Source organism: Mytilus trossulus, chromosome 11, assembly GCF_036588685.1.
Source record: "Mytilus trossulus isolate FHL-02 chromosome 11, PNRI_Mtr1.1.1.hap1, whole genome shotgun sequence".
Lineage (NCBI taxonomy): Eukaryota > Metazoa > Mollusca > Bivalvia > Mytilida > Mytilidae > Mytilus > Mytilus trossulus.
In genome coordinates, this window is record NC_086383.1 from 38,959,605 (window position 1) to 38,979,698 (window position 20,094).

At 31.6% G+C, this 20,094-nt stretch overlaps 2 protein-coding genes across 2 annotated transcripts in view; one reads left to right on the plus strand and one right to left on the minus strand.

The window, feature by feature from the left end:
* LOC134691074 (tumor protein D54-like) overlaps positions 1-401 on the minus strand; it is a 36,100-nt gene extending 35,699 nt beyond the window's left edge. Inside the window, exon 1 of the mRNA XM_063551272.1 lies at positions 268-401. Within this exon, the coding sequence (XP_063407342.1) occupies positions 268-307 (40 nt within the window). The 5' untranslated portion in view covers positions 308-401. The remainder of the gene's footprint in view (positions 1-267) is intronic.
* Positions 402-518: 117 nt separating this feature from the next.
* Positions 519-6,177, plus strand: LOC134691076 (splicing factor 3B subunit 6-like). Its single transcript, XM_063551273.1, has 4 exons — positions 519-657; positions 3,424-3,542; positions 4,303-4,441; positions 5,015-6,177. Exons 1-4 carry the CDS (start codon positions 631-633, stop codon positions 5,102-5,104), a joined length of 375 nt encoding a protein of 124 aa, XP_063407343.1. The 5' UTR covers positions 519-630; the 3' UTR covers positions 5,105-6,177.
* The last annotated feature ends 13,917 nt before the right edge of the window (positions 6,178-20,094 follow it).

Below are 20,094 nucleotides of genomic sequence, written 5' to 3' on the forward strand. Positions count from 1 at the left end.
ATTTTATAGACCTCTTTAACATGTTTTGAAAGCGATTTTTGATGTTGCACTACCATCTATGGCTATTTTGTGAGTGCACAAATGTCCATAATGAGTACAGATAAATATATGTTCATTTCTACGTCTTATGTACACGTTGAAAGCTTTTTGCGAGTTGTTGACAGTTTTAGGAAGACCGGGCAGTTTTTCTATGATTTTGATTCGTGGCTCAACATTTAGAACATATTTTGGGTCTAAACTGTTGAAAGACTGTGAACTAATGCCTACCAGCAGATTTGTCTGGGGTGTCACTGGTTGGAGTTGACATTTTCAGTCAGTATTTCTTTCCTACACCTGAGTGTGATTCACAGTGTTGCCGGAAGTTGCTAAATTGTCATTACGGGTGACGTCACATCGATAAATACTCTTAAGACTAAAAGAATAAAATTAAAAATTAAAGGCAATGTATTCAAGTTGTGATCATTTTTTATTCTTGACAAATTATGATACCTTTAAGGTTATATTACAAACTCATATGTTTATCATTTTCCGAATCTAGTTTAATGACTATTTTATCACGTTGCTGAAACGTTTTAATTCACTCAACTGCATTAGATACGTAAAGAAATTTTACAACCTCGAACAATAAAAATGGCATTGAGCAGAAAAGGGGGAAATGTAAACTATTTATATCATTATTTTCTTTGATTTAAATTATTTAATATATATTTTTGTGTCACAATGATTTATGACAACTTTTACCTAAAGAAGTTTTACCTAAACAAGATATTTATGAGAGAAACACAAAACCTATTTGTAAATACATGTCCCCTTGCCTTGGCAATAAGCAAAAATACATGTTTTAATACCAATACCATTGTTTAATACAGTGTTAGGGTCGATTTTATGTAAGATTAAGTTAAACCATTGCATGAGTAACATTTATGTCAAGAAATAGGGCTCTTCACGGTTAGTTCGGCCATGTTGGATAGGGGGCAGATTTTTTAGAAAGAGGTGGAAATAGTATGAAAGTATGGGAAATCCTATGTGTGTTTCCAAGCAACTGCTCTGTTTCTACGATGTTTTCCCGTATTTTTGCCCCCTATCCAATATGGCCGAACTAACCGTGAAGAGCCCTATTCTATAACAACATTGCTTTGGATTTATGTGTCAATTCGGCACCCATGGCCATGTCAGATTTGTTTACTTGAATATATACATTATATTAACAGCATTTTATTAAGCAAAACCAGTAAAAATAATGAATGGGCTGTCCAGAAATTTTTCAGTTTATACATTTAAAGAGGTAAATAAGGAGGAGGTTGTCCAGAAATTTTCACTTAGTTTTATTCACATTTTTAGGGGTTGATGAATATATTTTTTTTTCTCAACTAAATGTGTATTTATAAAATATATGAGGTTTTGGATATTTTTTTTATGCATTTTTTAACCAGTTGAGCATTTCTGCAGGATTGTTGATTTAATGCTGTTTTAACTTTCCTAAAATAAACACCTTAATTGCTAATTATTTTGCATGAAAGTTAGAATCAGTGAACATGGTGAAAGGGACTCATAGTTTTCCGTTTTATTGCTTCTAATTGTCTAATTTTTAAACAACAGCTTGGGTAGGTGCTTTGTTGTTTCTTATGAAGTTTTTGAAAAATAATATAATAAAATTTCTCATGAAGTTTTTGAAGTATAAAACATCAAATAATTCTACCTGTACATGTACATGCTGTAGACTGTTGAGTTAAAAATAAAACACATATTACCTATATGTACTTGATTAAAGTTATTAATTAATTGAAAAGAAAACTTATCTAAACATCATTCGTATAATGTTTAGAAAACTTTAAATAATTAACTTTTGTATTCTAACTGCAACTGACTGCTTGGTGCTTGGTGCTTTTTAACATGTAATGCTTATAAAATCCAACCCCCAAAATAGATCATGATCGAATTGATACATTTTTAGAATTATTTATATTATATCAAATATTATTGGATGCCAAAAGTTTTGACTATAAATAGATGCCAATTTGACTATTTGTCGATTTAACCAGATGCCAATTTGACCTGTTCTCTGAGTACCTGCTACATGTATGTTGGAATATGTATTCAGTCATATGAAAAAACGTTTTTTGTTTTAATATCGACGCATGATTTAAATGAAAGTGTTATTGTGCTCATTCCTATACATGTATATCATTAGACTGATTGACTGATAAATATATATTTTACTCAAAAGTCTTATGACATATATGAGACCGGAAATTTTGACCATAAAGGCAAACACCAATAGCAAAACCTACATCTAGTTTAAACCAAAGATTGCAACAAGAACAACAGAGCGTCTTTTTACCTCAGAACACCACAAAATACCACAGAAGCATATATAAATGTTTATTAAATGAGAGAGAAAAGATATAAAAGGGCCAATAAAAAAACAGACAACACAAAACTACATTTACATTAAAATCAAAGATTGCAACAAGAACAATGTCAATAAAATAAAATTGAGAAAGGAAATGGTGAATATGTCAAAGCGACAACCACCCGACCATAGAGCAAACAACAGCCGAAGGCAACCAATGGGTCTTCAATGTAGCGAGAATTCCCGCACCCGTAGGTGTCCTTCAGCTGACCCCTAAAATATGCATAATAGTACAGTGATAATGGACGTCATACTATGAGATCTCAACCCTCCCCCTATACCTCTAGCCAATGTAGAAAAGTAAAGGAATAACAATACGCACATTAAAATTCAGTTCAAGAGAAGTCCGAGTCCGATGTCAAAAGATGTAACAAAAGAAAATAAATAAAATGACAATAATACATAAATAACAACAGACTACTAGCAGTTAACTGACATGCCAGCTCCAGACCTCAATTAAACTGATTGAAAGATTATGTCTTCATCATATGAATATCAGGTACAATCCCTCCCGTTAGGGGTTTAGTATCATACTATCATAAAACATATGAGAAGAAAATAACCCGTGTCATGCCAACAACTGTTTTTTTAGAAATAAATGTGTTTAGTTCCGATGCAAAGACCCTATCAGTGAATCAATGTTAAAGCCAAAATATGCAATCTTTAATGACCTGACAACAGTATCGTAACTATATCCCCTTTTAATAAATCTATTTAAAGGTTTTGTTAGTTTCTGAGGAGAATACTGACATTTTTGTGCTTTATAAAGAATATTTCCATAAAATTTTGGATGTGAAATACCTGAACGTATAAGATGTCTGCATGTTGAGTTATATTTACCAATTATTTCCTTATACTGGTGATAAAATTTAGTAAATGTTTTGACCAGTTTGTGATATCGAAAACCCTGGTGTAATAATTTTTCAGTAATACATAAATTTCTCTCGCTAAAATCTAATACGTTGTTACATACACGAGCGAAAAAACATATATATAATTGTTTATTTCAGGTCCGACTTCCACCAGAGGTCAACAGGATCCTGTATATCAGAAATCTGCCATACAAAATAACAGCTGAAGAAATGTATGATATTTTTGGAAAGTATGGTGCTATACGACAAATAAGAGTGTAAGTAAACAGTTTGCCCTTATGGACATGGGCTCGTATCTTCATTAGGGATAGTTGTCTGGGCTCTTATCTTCATTAGGGATAGTTGTCTGACATCTTGAATCTTTTAATGGTAGAATCTGTTTTCCAGATGATTTAATGAAAAAACATGCATATATACATGTAGATTTCAGGAATAGTTTTTTTTTTTTTTGCTTCATGAAAAGTTTTCAAAACTTTCTGGACTTAATATAAGAGTTGAAAATTATAAGAGAAATGGAGGTATTTTTTAAGATAAATTTCAATTTTTATAATTATGTTTCCATTTAATATTATACCAAGGACTAAACTTTGTAGACTGAGCATGACCACATTTGCCTCAATTTTAAGGTGTTTATTTTACCAAAACAGTTATCCAACATGTTTGGCCATGTTGAAAACTTATTCAAACATTGTTAAATGCATGAAGAATTAGAAAAAAATAATTTTATAATATATGACAATGTACATGTACATGATGTATATAAAGATCACATAAAATATAAGTGTTTTAATGTTTTTGACATCTAGCAAGAAAAGTCTTAGACAATAAGAATTAAAAAAAAACCTTAATTATAGAATGGGTTTTGACCATCGTTTGTTACCTGTGGATGCTTAAAATTCTTAAACTTACTCCTTTTGGACATTGGTCAGTGGTGGCTAGTTGTCTCTATGGCAATCATACCTGTATTATCACAACTCATTTGTTTTGATTAATTTTGATGTATTTTAACAATTTCAGAGGCAACACCCCAGATACAAAAGGAACAGCATTTGTAGTATATGAAGATATATTTGATGCTAAGAACGCCTGTGATCATCTGTCAGGATTTAATGTTTGTAACAGATATCTAGTAGTGTTATATTACCAAGCTAATAAGGTTAGTTTTTTTTCAATTTTCTGTTTCACCATGCATAAAAATCCCCTCCCCAATACACATTATAAAAATAAATATGAAAATCATAAACCTGAAAAATAACATTGGTGGCCTTGGGGTGTTATTTGCTCTTGGGTTGTATTCTCTTCAACACATTCCCTTCTTCAATTCTCAATTTAATGTATACCTGATAATCTAAAAAGAAATATAATATTTTTGCTTCAAATTGTCAACAACAAAAAATTGTCTAGAGCTATTTTTGACAATAATATGTCCTTTCCCTGAATCCAGGCCATGGATCCATTCCTAAAATAAGGAGAAGCAGTCATTTCTGGTATACATGTACATGTATCTACAAATTGTTTCTTGTTTACAGTATTAACAATATTGAATCTTCTGTCAATTTTGAAATGTTTTCAGTGCAAATTTGCAGAAGATTTGGTATTACACTTTAAAGTATAAATTTTTGTAATAACTTTTCCCACACTTTTTATAACTTCTTAGAAAATCACAAGAATAAATGCACACAAAAATAGCAATTTATCATTTACATTATAAAATATAATTATTTTCCAGGCATTCAAGAAGACAGATGATGTGAAGAAACAGGAAGAAATCACAAAAATGAAACAGAAATATGGATTGACAACACCAGAACGGAAATAACAAAAACACAATACTCATTCTCACCATGTCATTATCAAACATTTCATTTTCAATTATAAAATTATCTGGTACGGAACTTTTAAAAGTATTTTGAGGGTAAAAGGCGTTATTTTTTAATATCTATAAACAGTGTTTGCACTTTTGTGGTGAGCAACACTTTGTTTTGCAGTTAATTGTTTGTTAAGTACTTACTCACAGTAAAGTAATATTAACACTTTTAAATTTGATATTGTTATTGAAATATGGTACAAAATGTTTTGACTATTTTCATAGGATATTGAAGAATTTCATGAGTTTCAAATTTTATTTTAAAAAGAAAGGAATTTCAAAATCGTAATATTTTTATAAATTGAAATAGTTGTTACAGTATGTAAATAAAACTGTTTTACTGTTCAATTGTATTAATTGACTTAATAAACATGATATATCAACTTCATTTCTCTGTATTTTAGATAGATAGTAAAGCATTTGTTAATATAATTTCTTGGTCCATGAATCATGCAAATTCAATAAATTACCCTTTGAATTATCTCCCTTGAATTAATTGTCTCTCATCCACCTAGCCAGTTGATCCGAGTTCTTAAAACCATCATTTGCACATTGTGTATACTTATAAATAAAACATTATTCTAGAAGAAATTTTTGAGAGCTCATAAAGTTAATTGACCAGATATTATTACAGGTGAAAATTATGTGCAATAACATTTTTCATTTTACAATAAACAAAACTTATAAAAGCGAAACATTCCATTCAGCTTGTATTTCAAAAAATATTTTATTGTAAGTTGTAATTGAGATCAATAGATAAACAATATACAGAAATAAAAAAAAAACTATGAAAAAAGAATTATCTTAGAATTCAATTATATTCTTCAACAGTTATAATTGTCATTTTAATCATGTGCTTGTATGCAAAAGATTTAAGTGTAGAACATGTGTCTATTGCTTTTGACATGCGATTAACTTTCTCAAGAACATATATTTGAAATGTCAATTTTCAATATCTGATATTTTTTTTTCATTTTATTGTTTGTTTTAACTTGTGTTTTTTTTGTAATAAAGTGTATTTTCTACATGTTTGCTTGGTAATATATTGAGTTCCACATATCTATACATCATGGGTTTTCTTTGAAATTAAACCTCTTGGGCAATTTAAAAAACAACGTAAGACAACAATGTGGTTAAATGGTAGAACAATAAAATGACAATCAAGTCAAGAAAACACTGCACATCACAGTAAAACAGTCTGCAAAAAAACCACTAGGAGAACTACGGTACTCCTGAAGGGTAGGCGGATTCATGCTCCACAAGTGTTTTTGGTTTTGTTGCTCGTTGAAAGTAAAATTAAGTGACAAGTCACATTTTGTAAAGAGACCATTGCAATGTTTCATGATTTGAATATAAAAATTCCTAGATTTTGGAAAGACACCATTAAACACTCAATTACACCACAAAATGATTGCCAATCAACTATATTGAAATCTAATTAAAATTTTAGTTATATTACTTCCTCTCAGCTCTGATTCTGTTGCAACAAGTAGGGATCACTTATATTGTCTTATGGAGTGAGATTTTTTTGTGTCACCTGTATCATACTTTGGAAATAAGCAACACCTTGAAAGCCTTCAGTCAACCATGTACACATTCTTTTATGGGATTTAAAATTATGCACCTACTCTTTTAAGCTGTTTTCAGGATATCTGATACTATAACATGCACATCTGCCTATGCTAGTTGGTCAATCTGTATTTACCTTAATCCAAAGTTTTCTACATAAAGAAATGTCTGTACCAAGTCAGGAATATGACAGTCATGTGACAGTTATTTTTAATTCGTTTATTGTGTTAAAACGTTTGATTTTGCCAATTGGAAAGGAACTTTTCGTATTGAATTTCTCTGGAGTTCAGTATTTTTTTTATTTTTCATTGTTTTATATACTACTTTGTTAGGTTTGTGGTTGTTAGATGTGAGCTAACATGCAATGTGCATCTCACATTATCAATCATTTTCTCCAATCTAAATTTTATAGCCACATTAATAGCTAAGCCTTCATCGTTATTTCTGTGAATAATTCTCAATTAGGCTAAAATATCAGATGATGAATGCTTTCTTAACGTTTTGTAAATTTCCATAAAACCATTTTGTCGAAATCTCAATTCATCGGAAGTTTTATCCAAACTCCTGTTTACAGATTTTACTATATGGTTTCATTGTCTGCGATCTTTTCTCGTCCACTGACATACCATAGTTCTTTTCTTTTCAAATTCTAAGACCATTTATAAGTTAAATTATGCATCTGACAATTATTTTTTTGACTTACTGTCAAATTTTCAAAAATCACATTGCCAGTCGTTTGCTCGTAGGCATAACATTCGTGTTATTTTAGCCTTCACTATCGCTTGAGCAAAAATAATCACGAATGTAATGCCTAATATCCATGTTAAAACTACAATAAAGTATAGCTTGCATCAATTATTTCTTAATCAAAATTCGAAAATCGTCAGCGAACACAGTAGTGGCAATATATATTCTTTATGGGGTAAGTGGGCTGCATTTTTTTCAAATATGGCTTGTAGAAGTAGTAGGTCCGATTAGAAGAACAACAGCACATTCAGAGAAAATCTAAATCAATTTTCGGGCGGGAAGCAGAGAGAAAATAACAAAGATGATGAACAATTGTAAATAAATGCAGAAAACACATTACAAGCTTACACGGTGTTATTGATGGCAAACCAAGTAGGTTCTTAAATTGAAGACTTGATCACTTTGATAGGTCACTAGTCTAAATGACCCATGTTAAGATAGATGATAAGATACACAGTTTTTTTTTAAGACCTAGGGATCACCGAGTAAATTCCATAAAAAGTTTGAGGGAGTAACTTATATCATGAAAATGTTTACATGTATGTCTAAGTATATCAATGTTTTTCAAGGATAGACACAATACTAAAGAGATTAATTACTCTTCATTACAAACAGTTTCAGTTTCTTTGCATTCGGTTTTGATGTGATTCATGTACATTGTTCCCATATTGAACAACTTTAATTGGCTGTATTTGGCAAAACTTTTAGGAATTTTGGTTCTCAATGCTCTTTAACTTCGTACTTTATTTGGCCTTTTAAACTTTTTTGGATTCGAGCGTCACTGATTAGTCTTTTGTAGACGAAACGCGCGTCTGGCGTACATACTAACTTCAGTCCTGGTATCTATGATGAATTTATTTACTAGAGGAAAGTTACATTGTCAGTACGTCCAATTGTAACACTGTGAGACGATCATGGTTGATAAGTACTTCATTATATCGTTGATAATAGTCCAAAAGTCTCTTGGAACTCCCGATAAATCTGAAGCTGAATCAGGATGAAATCCTTGTTTAATAATATTTTCGCTAGCTTTTAATAAAATGAGCAAATCAGATTCTGTTACATCTAACTTTTGTAGATGTGGCAATATCATAAATATGGAACAAGCGACTGTTGACAAGTTAGTCATATCTATATTAATATCATTGCGAATGATATTAAGGTATAATTTCATTATGACTCGTGAAAGTTGGTATCCAACTTTCAAGTTGTCTGAACAAACATAGTCTACAGACATCATATGTCTATATTCAATATCAGAGTTGTGTTGCTCCCCAAGTCTATGGAAGCATAAACTCCTTAAAAAATAAACGTATATTTCTGGATAAAAACCCATGTATGCTAGTCGGTACTCTTGAAAAAGAGGAATAGCATTTGGACGAAACATTTGTAACAGTTCTTTCAATATCAAGCGAGATTTAACTGGAAAGGGTATGTCAATAGAACAAAAGTAATGTAAATGACTTATATCACGACAGCACTTCATTATTTGTTTGAAATTATGACAATGTTGACTTTTATCACAATTTTGAATAATACGTAAATCTAAATTGTTCACAGCTACGCCGGTTATTTTTAGACAATCTTCATAGTTCCCTTGGTTATATAACCATGTTGCAAGTAACGTTTTCCCAGTAACCACATTGTCACTAAAATCCATAGCGAATAACTTTATTTGGAATTTATACAATGCATATAGGTCTTTGTTATTCCAATTACACTGGTTTATATCTATGAAATGACAGACCATCGGTACAATTTTCTTTCTGAGTATTGGTACCTTTAAAAAGTTGTTTACCTTACATTTGCATGTTTTGTCTAGTCCCATTATTGCCAAGCTTACTATCAGCCTTCCCTCTGCAACTAGTTTCGTAAGTATATTTAAACTTTCCACTTTCTCATTTTCAATTGCCATACTTTTCAAAAGTTCAAGTTCCGATTTTGAACCTCGTATAAAATATGAAAATCGGCAAAGAGATTTACTTTGCAATATCCACAGCCATCCACTACTCAACAATTTACATAAGTTTCCAAGTAGCTCCTTCTTACTGTATGACGTAAATCGGCCGTCAAACATATTATTCCTGACAACAAAATAATTAGGACAGTTTTCATTGACAACAAATTTGATTAAACGTCTAAAACATAGGTGAAAACATAAAACGATATTGTTTGGAACCCAAAATGATCGTCTGCTTTCTTCTATTGCCCAGAACAAGACTGTCTTCAAGAAGTATGAACAAATTAAATTCTCAATATTTTTGTGATAGCTTATAATCTCTTTCAATATTATTTTTAATAACCCATAAACTAAGGTCTGAGTATGATTGAACGTTTTGACAATTTCCTTCTCAGCGATACAAAACGATAACCGCCATTCTTTATCGTTTGTATGATCGCTACTGCGGCCGACAGGAACAATATGACACCCACTCTGAACAATTGCATTAATCATCTCCCTCGAAGGCCAACCAAAACATCTTTTACGATAAATCCATTCTCTAGCTACATGTGGCCACGATTCACTCTTAACAGAGAGCACACCGTCTAATTCTTCGCCACGTATTGTCATCATTGTAGCAGGTCCGTGTCTTTCTTTAGTAAATGCTTCCTTATACCCAAACTTATTTCTAAAGGAATGAGTGAACTCGTGAAATTGGTTACTTGGAATAGATATATCGCTACCAACAAACTCTAAATGGACATACCCAGGTGGCACATTGTCCTTCTGTGAATCATATTCGAGGTCAAAATTCGAGAAGGAATGTCTATCATTCTTTTCGTATGCAATTAAATTGGTGGTCAAAAGCAAATCTGTATCACTCCAAGACATATCAAGACCTTCTGATTTACTACCAATCACTTTACTGAGCCGAATATGCTTGAACAGAAACTTATTATATATAAAACGACGAATTTTGACTATAGTTGAAGTTCCTATTTGCAAACATAGGTATCGAAAAAACATATCTGATTGTCTCTTCAGTATGTCTAGTCGGTTTTGTCTTTCACCTGAAAAAAAGAAAGGATAGGTGAAAAAGAATAAGAACGATCAAGCTATTTATGTCATATCAACTCAAAAATCCACAAGTATAATAGAAATAAAAAGTAACATTATGCTGGGGTTATTCAGACATGATTCTGTCAGATGTCAGTACTCATTGCTTTTTTTTCTACTTTTAATTTTCTCTTTTTTTCTTCTTGAAAAACTGAAATATAGAAAATGTTAAACTAGTCCTATTTTGGATATAGAGTATTTACATAGAGTATACAATTATCCGCCTTATCCTTTCCTAAAAAAGTGTTATTCAATAAGGTTTCTTAGAATAAGTGAGAACTTGATATTTTGATAGAAGCTGGAGCTCATGCTGTTGCTAAATACTGTGGTTTTAACGACCTGTTGTCAATTTTGATATGCATGTCAAATCGACAATGGAAACGGAGAATGTGACAGAGACGCCACCTTGAAGAATGGGTTATTAACACAGAGGGACGTGTAATTTTCTAAGACACTGATTTTAGCATGTTTGAGCCAGTACAAAATTGTCAAGGCCTACTGTTCGTTATTCAAATAAAGTATGATACACAAATCAAATAGAAAAAGGTAAAAAAAAAAATCGAATTACACAAATAAATAATAAAATATAACACCGATTTGATTTTCATTTATAACAGGGGTAAAAAAAAATCCCAGTGTATCTGCACTAAAATATTGATTTTGGGCCACGACTGGCTTAATTCTTTTTATTATGGATTATACATCAATAGTAAATAGACAAACATATTTGTGGTTGACATCAGTTTGACATGTATATTGTGCGAATGTCAACACTGCATATGCTGTATATATAACTACATGTATCTATCGAAAGCTCCCAAGTAAATTGATGTTTATATGAATTACATGTATTTGTTAATACCTGGTGGGATCAGAAGTTTGTCCAAGAGTTCATCTGTTGGTGTCATATCTGAATAATCAGTTGAAATAAAACCACTGCTGTCAATCGTAGATGTTACATGGTTAACTTCCGTTCTGTCGGGTTTTTCATATCTGCTTCTATGATTATTGTTAACTTCCTTTGCTTTTGCATTGTTATCTTCGTGGATACACACCAGTTGTTCAGATGTCAAATTAGAGGAAATATTGGAACATGAACGCACAAAATCATTCACATAATTATACTTCTTCGTAGTTGAATAATCACGATAAACATTAGTATCGATATCCCTCTCGTTGATAGGATCCCAAATGGTTCGGAAAAAGTTGCTTGACTTCCGAACTACTTTGAATGAGAAATCCGCGATATGGATTTCTGACATTATGCTATGACGATTGAAGTTAAACTAATAACACACTATGTTTAAGGTTTATTTTCCTTGACATCATCAAGTTGAATTGTCCAATTAAATCAGATATTGATATACAGCAACCACATCGACATACTATTTTCCTTTGTTCAATTTCACTTACGTATGTGTGCATGCTTCAGGAGACCTTATTGAAAACAATTTTGTCTGCCTATACAAAACGTATTTTGACATTTAAACATATTATTTGACAAGGTTTTTGTGTATGTAAATACATATCTTTACACACACTATTGAGTTTGACATGAATATCGAACTAGATTTAAAGTTTAAAATGCAATTCATTAATCATTTGTCATATTAACGGCTTTTAACTCTGAAGTTGTTGTTATTTTTTCACATTGCAATGGACCAATTAGGCTTTTCGCCCGTCGTCGTCGTTATGTCTAACATAATCATAACAGCGGGAGGTTTGGCATGCCATAAAACCAGACATGGTCCGCTGTACCAAGTAAGGAGAATGGCTATTGTTATATTATAGTTCGTTTCTGTGTGTGCTACATTTTAATGTTGTGTTTCTGTTGTGTTGTAGTTCTCCTTTTATATTTGATGCATTTCCTCAGTTTTTAAAGTGTGTAACCCGGATTTGCTTTTTTCTTAATCGATTGATGAATTTCGAACAGTTGTTTTCTACTGTTGCTTTTTTATACTCTTTTTTTTTTAAAATCTGATCCTCTAATACTACACAACCGAAATTAACCAAAAGTCGACGCTATCGTTATAAAGGTATCTTGTTTTAAAATGTGAATGACCCTCGTCTAGCTGCTAGAACATAAGTGATGTCTATTAACTTGAAAACGTTGAGATCATAAATTGAGATCAGCATATTGTCTTTTTACTTAAAAATTGTCAGACCACTTCTTAAATGAATTATTTAAATTAAATGACAAATGTTTTTATTCATTTTTTTCTGTTTGCCTACACGTATTATATCGAGAAACTTCAAATTACAAAATTGATTAGCTTAACAAGAGCTACAAATAATTCAACAAAGTTGAATCCTCAGACCACATCTTATTGCAGTTATTGCTATTTAAAGTCACATGAAACCTCAAATTAAAAAAAAAAATATGCATACGTTTTTTTTATAACATAATGGATAGTTTTCATTATTAAACCTATGTACATGTTCCAGACCGTATGAGTATTTTGACCGTATGCGTACTTTTTCAAAATACTCATACGGTCGGACCGTACGCGTACGGTCTGCGCGTACGGTCTGACTAATATCAAAAAAGATGGTCAGGTTTATTAGATACAAATACATATAGCAGATCAACATAACTAAACTATCAAATTAATATAAAAAAAAGTTCAATTGTAATTGAAACAAAAACGTTATATTTTAAATCTGTTAATCTCTTGTATCTAGCATGTCGATCAGTAATATATTTAATTTAATTGAATTATGATCACTGAAATTGAAGATATCGGAAGTAAATACCATGTGGGAGTTCAATTGTTTTTGAATATTTAGCAACTTTACCACAAAATAAAAATGCCAAGGAACATTCATGAACTGCATACATGAAAATGTAAAAAAATATTACGTTACCTGAATTGTGTCACCTTGGGCGATAGTACCAAGATAAGATTCAGATTTACCATTAAACAAATACTTAATTTCAATTGTTCGTTTGTTCATTTTATCTAATTGTAATAAATTATCAATAACAATTTGTAAAACTAAAAATCACTAGTAAAATAAAGATTGTGATAAATGCTTGTTTCAATTTAATTAATTACCCATATGATAAAATAACATGTATTGTCAGCTCGTACCAGACCGTACGCGTATACTCATACGGTCCGACCGTACGCGTATGTTCGGACCGTACGAGTATACGAGAACGAAATGCACAGTTTCGGACAACTTTTCTAGCATTAAGGGAACGACCATTTGACTTCAACCGGGAAGGGGGGATATTCCGAACCCCAATTGGATAAAAAAAGGTCCAACAGCTCAGATAAAAAAAAAACCTTTTTAAGTTAAGTAGTTGCTTCTTTATGAAAGCCATTTTGATGATTTGCAGTAGATTGAAAATAATAAAGATTGCTCTGCAAGGAATGTTTGACAACAGGAGGGGGTAATGTTTTTTTCACACTTTTTGAGTAATGCATTTATGAGTGAATCGTTGTTTGAGTAAAGACCAGTGGCAAAAATTTCTGTGCAAGTCAAGTTGATTCGGAAATACTTTACTTTTTAAATGAATTATGTGTTCGGCAATAATGTTGCTCTGAGTCTTGATAAGGGCTTAATAAATTTACGTTATATAAGTGTTCCCCCCCCCCCCCCCCCCCCCAAAAAAAAACAACCAAATAAATATATCAAGTTTTGATTTCTGTAAAGAACTTTATTAATAATAGTTATAAATATAAATTTTACTCAAAAAAAATTTCTTCCTAAAATATACACGGTAATGTTTTATATGCCTACTAGTTTTGTGTACACTTAATCTACACAATGCCTACATCGAGTATCGACTGCATGTAGACAAAACATGATTTACACTACGTGTAAATATTGAGTTTTATCAATGGGAACGTATTTTTGTTTAGTTTACGTGTGAGTTACACTTACACAACACTGAGTTTAGGTCAATGTGAACATGGCCTAAGTTTATGATATATGTATGTTTTGGTTCAAGAATTGGATAAACGTTATTTTTCACCGGTCACTCGTTTCATATGACTTTATTAACGATTTCCCCAAATATCTTGTTTTAATGCATTTATCATCTTGAAAACTATGAAACTGTTGAAGACGGATACACAGTTAACACTTCAGAAATACAAGATGTGTACATATAAGTCGAAATTTTTAGTAAATCTTTATAGAAAGGTTCTCATTGGACTTTGAAGACATTCGTTTACCTTTTTTCAATGATTTTTTTATCAATGATTGACTCATTTAAAATAGTTGTTTAAGATTAAGGTTTCACACGGAAATTAATGAAACTTATGTTTTGCATTGGACGTGGCTTTTGGTTTGTTTAAACTGTTTATGAATTCCTTACAATGACTTTGTAAGAAAGTTACTTGTTCACTGATATTATAGTCTGTGAAAACATAGTATATTTACTTCATGTAAGTGGGGGCCCACTGACTGCCTAAGAAGGGTCCCACTCCAGTCATGCTTCAGTGATTCCCCATATAATCAATCATTTGTTTTTCACAGAAAAGGGGGATGAAAACCCCTCTTAAACCGCCTCTGCATGTTGTAATCCACTTTTAACTTGATCTCAGTATTTGCAAATACTCTTTTTAACTTGACCAATTACGAATCAACTCTACTTCATAATACACCTCAATCCGCTGTCCTTTAAGACTTTATGATCTAATTGAAGTCTAACATGTCTAAGTGAAGGGGAAAGTGTTGTGTGAAGATGATGTTGTGACTTTTCACACGTTGAAGTGGTGAGGCAACTTTGGAGCAATTTACATTCAAATAAAAATTTATAATTCTGGTAACAGCATCGATGTAATTTTATTGGAAGCCTAGTGTATTAATCTTGATTTAGAAGTTAATGATACAAATAAACCTGTCATAACACTTGCAAGTGAATAATTTGACCTCATTAAATCCGTATTCATGTGAGCTTTAATTTAACCCCTTAGCTTGAGATGGATAACACGTGAATTGTATGTGTAAAGTTATTTTAAGGAAGAGAATGTCAACATTGAAAGTGAAACAAAGGTAAATCATTTGATTGACTGATTAAATCTGCAAATAAACATTCTTATACAGGTTTTTTTATCTGTAATATGAAATTAAATAGTACTAGAATAGTTCAACAGCACGTGTTCGCTAAATATATTTATATCTATATTAATGTTTACATCGCTTATATGGTCATCAGATGACTACAGAGGTCAACTCGATAAATAATTAGATGGCGTCTGGACTCAAATACACACGAAACAAAGCTACGTTTTTTCATGCCTGTGCCTTGTTTATTGTTTTATTTAGACTTTTAATAGTTTGGATAAATGTTATAAATGTTATAAATCGAATATGATAATTTGATTAGAATCGTTAAACATGAATTTGACAGCAAGTGCCCTTTAAGAAAAAGTTGAACACAACAAATCATTTGAAAATTGTTAAGGAATAGTTTAATTAACAAATGGAAATACATGGAAAATATAAAAATAAATGGCAGGCTCTTCATATTCACTTATCTTTCAAGTTTTCCGCGTGATCTTTTATGTCGATAATACGTCATAAAAAAATTAAATAAAAATCCGAATTTCCAGGTGAACCCAAAACAGTAAGTCCGCAATCAAATGTCAAAAACAAAAGCTCAAACACATCAAATGAATGGACAACTGTCTTATACCTGACTTGGTACAGGCATTTTCCTATGAGGTAAATGGTGAAATAAACCTGGTTTTCATTAATGTATAATAAATATGTAAAAAAAAAAATATAAGACTTAGTTTACTTTATATGTATGCATTGTTTCAATTATTTCGATAACATTTAAAAAGTTTTGTGGAACTTTTGAAAGAATCGCGATAATTTCTTTTCTTTACAAAAAAACTCATTATAGATACCAGGATTACAAATTTTAATTAACGCCAGACGCGGGTTTCGTCTACAAAAGACTCATCTGTGACGCTCTAATCAAAAGATGTTAAAAGGCCAAATTAAGTGCGAAGTTGAAGAACATTTTTATGACTTTCATTTGCATGTGTATGCTTGCTAATCATTGCATGCATATTCATTCACTAAACGAAATGTAACCAGTACATTGTCCCTCATTCACATCTTAACACTGTGGCGCTTCATAGTTGATACTTATTTCATCAGATCCTTCAGTTTAGTACAAAACGTCTCTTGAAACTCCAATTAAATCTGAAGCTGAGTCAGGATGAAATCCTTGTTTAATCATATTTTCGGGAGTGTTCATCATTATGTACAAATCAGATTCTGTTAAATCGATCTTTTTTAAATGTGGCGCTAAGGAAAAAGCCATTGTTAACACGTGAGTGAAATCTATATCAATATCATATCGGGTGATATTAAAAGAAAATTTCATCATGTCGTGTGAAAGTCGGTATGCAAATTTCGATTCATCAGAATAAATATCTACATCCATCATATGTCTATATTCAATTTTTAAGTTATGTTGGTCTCCAAGTCTATGAAAGCATAAACTCCTTAAAAATAAACGTATATGTCAGGGTAAAAGATCACATATGGTAGTCGGTACTGTTTGAATATAGAAACAATATTATGATGAATCAATCGTGATATTTCTTTAAACATCAAACGAGATTTAAATGGGAAGAGAATGTCAAAGGAAAAAAAATATTGTAAATCACCAACATCACGACAGCAATTCATAATTTGTTTGAATTAATGATAATTTCGACTTTTACATACATTATGGAAAACACGTAAATCTAAATTTTTCACAGCCATATCGGTTATTTTCTTTGGTTGTACAACCATGTTGCAAGTAACGTTTTCCCGGAAACAATATTGTTACGGTAATCCAACGTGAATAACTTCATTTGGAACATGTACACTGTATAAAGGTTTTTGTTCTTCCAATTGCACTGGTTTATGTCTATGAAATGACAAAACACGGGTATAATTTTCTTTCTTAGTATTGGTACCTTTATGAATTTGTCTAAATGACATTCCCTTATTCTGCCTTGTCATACTAATGTCGAACATATGATCCTTCTTCCCATTACAACTAATTTCGAAATTATTTTCAAACTTTCCACTCGATCATTTTCAAATGCCATTATTGCTAAAAGTTCTAGTTGCGATTTTGAACCTTTTATAAAGTATTAAAATTGGTAAAGAGATTTACTTTGCAATATTCACTCACATCCACTGCCCAACAGTTCGCATCATTTTACAAAAATTTCCTCCTTCTTATGTGACGTAAATCGTCCCTCAAACATATTATTACTTTCAACAAAATAATAAGAACAATTTTCATCGACAACAAATCAAATTAAACGTCTGAAACATAGGCGAAAACACAGACAAATATTGTTTGGAACCCAAAACGACCGTCTACTTTCTTCCATTGCCCAGAACAAGACTGTCTTTAAGAAATATGAACAAATAAGATTCTCAATACTGTTGTGAGAGTTTAGGATCTTTTTCAGTATGATTTTTAATAAACCCAACACTAAAATCTGTGTTTGATTGAAGATCTTTACAAGTTCCTTCTCAGCAATACAAAACGACAATCTCCATTCGGTATCGTTTGCATGATTTCTACTTCGTCCGACAGGAACAATATAACAACCTTTCTGGACAATTGCGTTAATAATTTCTTCAGATAGCCAACCAAAACATCTTTTACGATAAATCCATTCTTTAGCTATTTGTGGCCAAGATTCACTGTGATCCGATGTCTAATTCATCGCCATATATTGTAACCATTGAGGCTGGTCCGTGTCTCTCTTTATTAAATGCTTCTTTCCATAATTTGTTTGAAAATGAGATAATTCGAGAAATGTGTTACTTGGAAAAGATATATGACTCCCAGCAAGTTCTAATAGGACATACCCAGGTGGCACATTGTCCATTAGCGAATCATATTCGAGATCGCCCATTTTTAGGGAATAACTATCATTCTTTTCAAATGCATTATAATTTATTGTTTCCAGCATATCAGTGTCACTTCCAGACATATCAAGACCTTCTGCTTTACTACCAATCAACTGATAACACACCTTCATTTCCGGTAAAGGTTGAAACACAAAATGATTGTATATAAAACGACGACTTTTGACCATAGCCGAGATTCCTATTTGCAAGCAGAGGTACCTGAAAAATAGTCCCGATTGTCCCTCCAGTTTATCTAATCGTTTCTGCCTTTCACCCGAAAATTTGATTCAGCCGTTTTTGTTATTTCATCTCGAAATTCTAAATTTTCTGTTCTTGTCATTTTTAGAAAACTTAAACAAAATGCTTAACTGTAAATATTAACAAAATTTAGGGATACATATAGAGTATTTAGATATCAGCCTTATCCTTACTAGACAATGTACTATGCAACAAGATATCTTAAAAAAGAAACATGTACGACAGTACTATTGTTTTGGTATAGTCTGTGCCTAATGGTTTTTTTTTCTTAAAATTGTTGGTTGATTAAAAAACTGTTGTCAATAGTTTTATGTATACATTTGGTACTTTTTTTTCTACACTGATTCAGACATGTTTGAGCCAACACCACATTGTTAAGGCCTGATGTTCGTTAGCCAAAAAAATTATTTTTCATGAATATTATTAAGTCTTTCCACTTTTCTGTGGAAAAACTTATTGTTTTTCTTCTGATTATTTTTTTTTTCTTCCGCCAAATTTTGTTCTTGCAAGAAATGTTTGTTTCGCGATATGTCGCTTAGATATTTCTCATATGGTATCGTATAGTTTATGCGCTTTTAAATTTCACCCTGCTAAGGCAAACCATTTTCTTTGTAAGAGTTATCTCCCTATTTACTGTTTATCATGTGTGTGCATCTCCTTTGTAACAAAAAAAGATAGCGACAAAATTCCTTTTACAAATTGTTCGTTACATCCTCAGGAATATTTGGCTATTTTGAATATTTTATAGGAGTTATCTACCCCTACACAATAAATTTGTCGGTATGTGTTTTCAACTCATCAACCGTTAGCCGTATAAGCCTGGGATATTTTTATTTGAGGCCCCTATGTCCTAACTTGGAAAATGAGGTCAAGGTCAAAGGTCAAGGTCAAGTTTTCAATTTAGCTTGCTTTTGCATTTTCTCAGACACTTTGAAAGATACATATAAAAGAACAAGTGCAAAATGTCTGCTTTATTGTAATGAAGATATGCTACATTAAGTGTGATACAATTTAATGGCATCTTATAGGAGTTGGTGCCCCTGAAATGTCTTGATATGAGGTTATTTGATTATAACTTCAACTAAGTTCATTATGAAGGCATTTGACCTTGTACAAAAGATAAGGTGACAAATGACCTTGAAAAATGACTACCGGGAGTGACCTTGAGAAAACCGGAAGTAGTCTGTTTTGCAATTTTTCATATAAAAGTACTCAGAATCCATATATTTTGCTATATAGATACATAAACTTATTACTGAAGACTAAAAATTACTTCCAACAAACCGGAAGTGGCCAATTATCTCCCATTCTACATACAAGCATGTATATAGTATATAGAAACTAAATATTTTTGGAATCAGTGTGAAATAAGCTATCATTTGAGACCAGAAGTGACATTCATTTCACCGGAAGTAGCATA

Excerpts from the sequence above, each read along its gene's own strand:
- LOC134691076 (XM_063551273.1), top strand. The coding sequence starts at position 631 with ATGGCATTGAGCAGAAAAGGGGGAAAT. Across the intron at positions 3,543-4,302 it reads GCTATACGACAAATAAGAGT|AGGCAACACCCCAGATACAA; the intron begins GTAAGTAAACAG and ends TAACAATTTCAG. Across the intron at positions 4,442-5,014 it reads TATATTACCAAGCTAATAAG|GCATTCAAGAAGACAGATGA; the intron begins GTTAGTTTTTTT and ends ATTATTTTCCAG.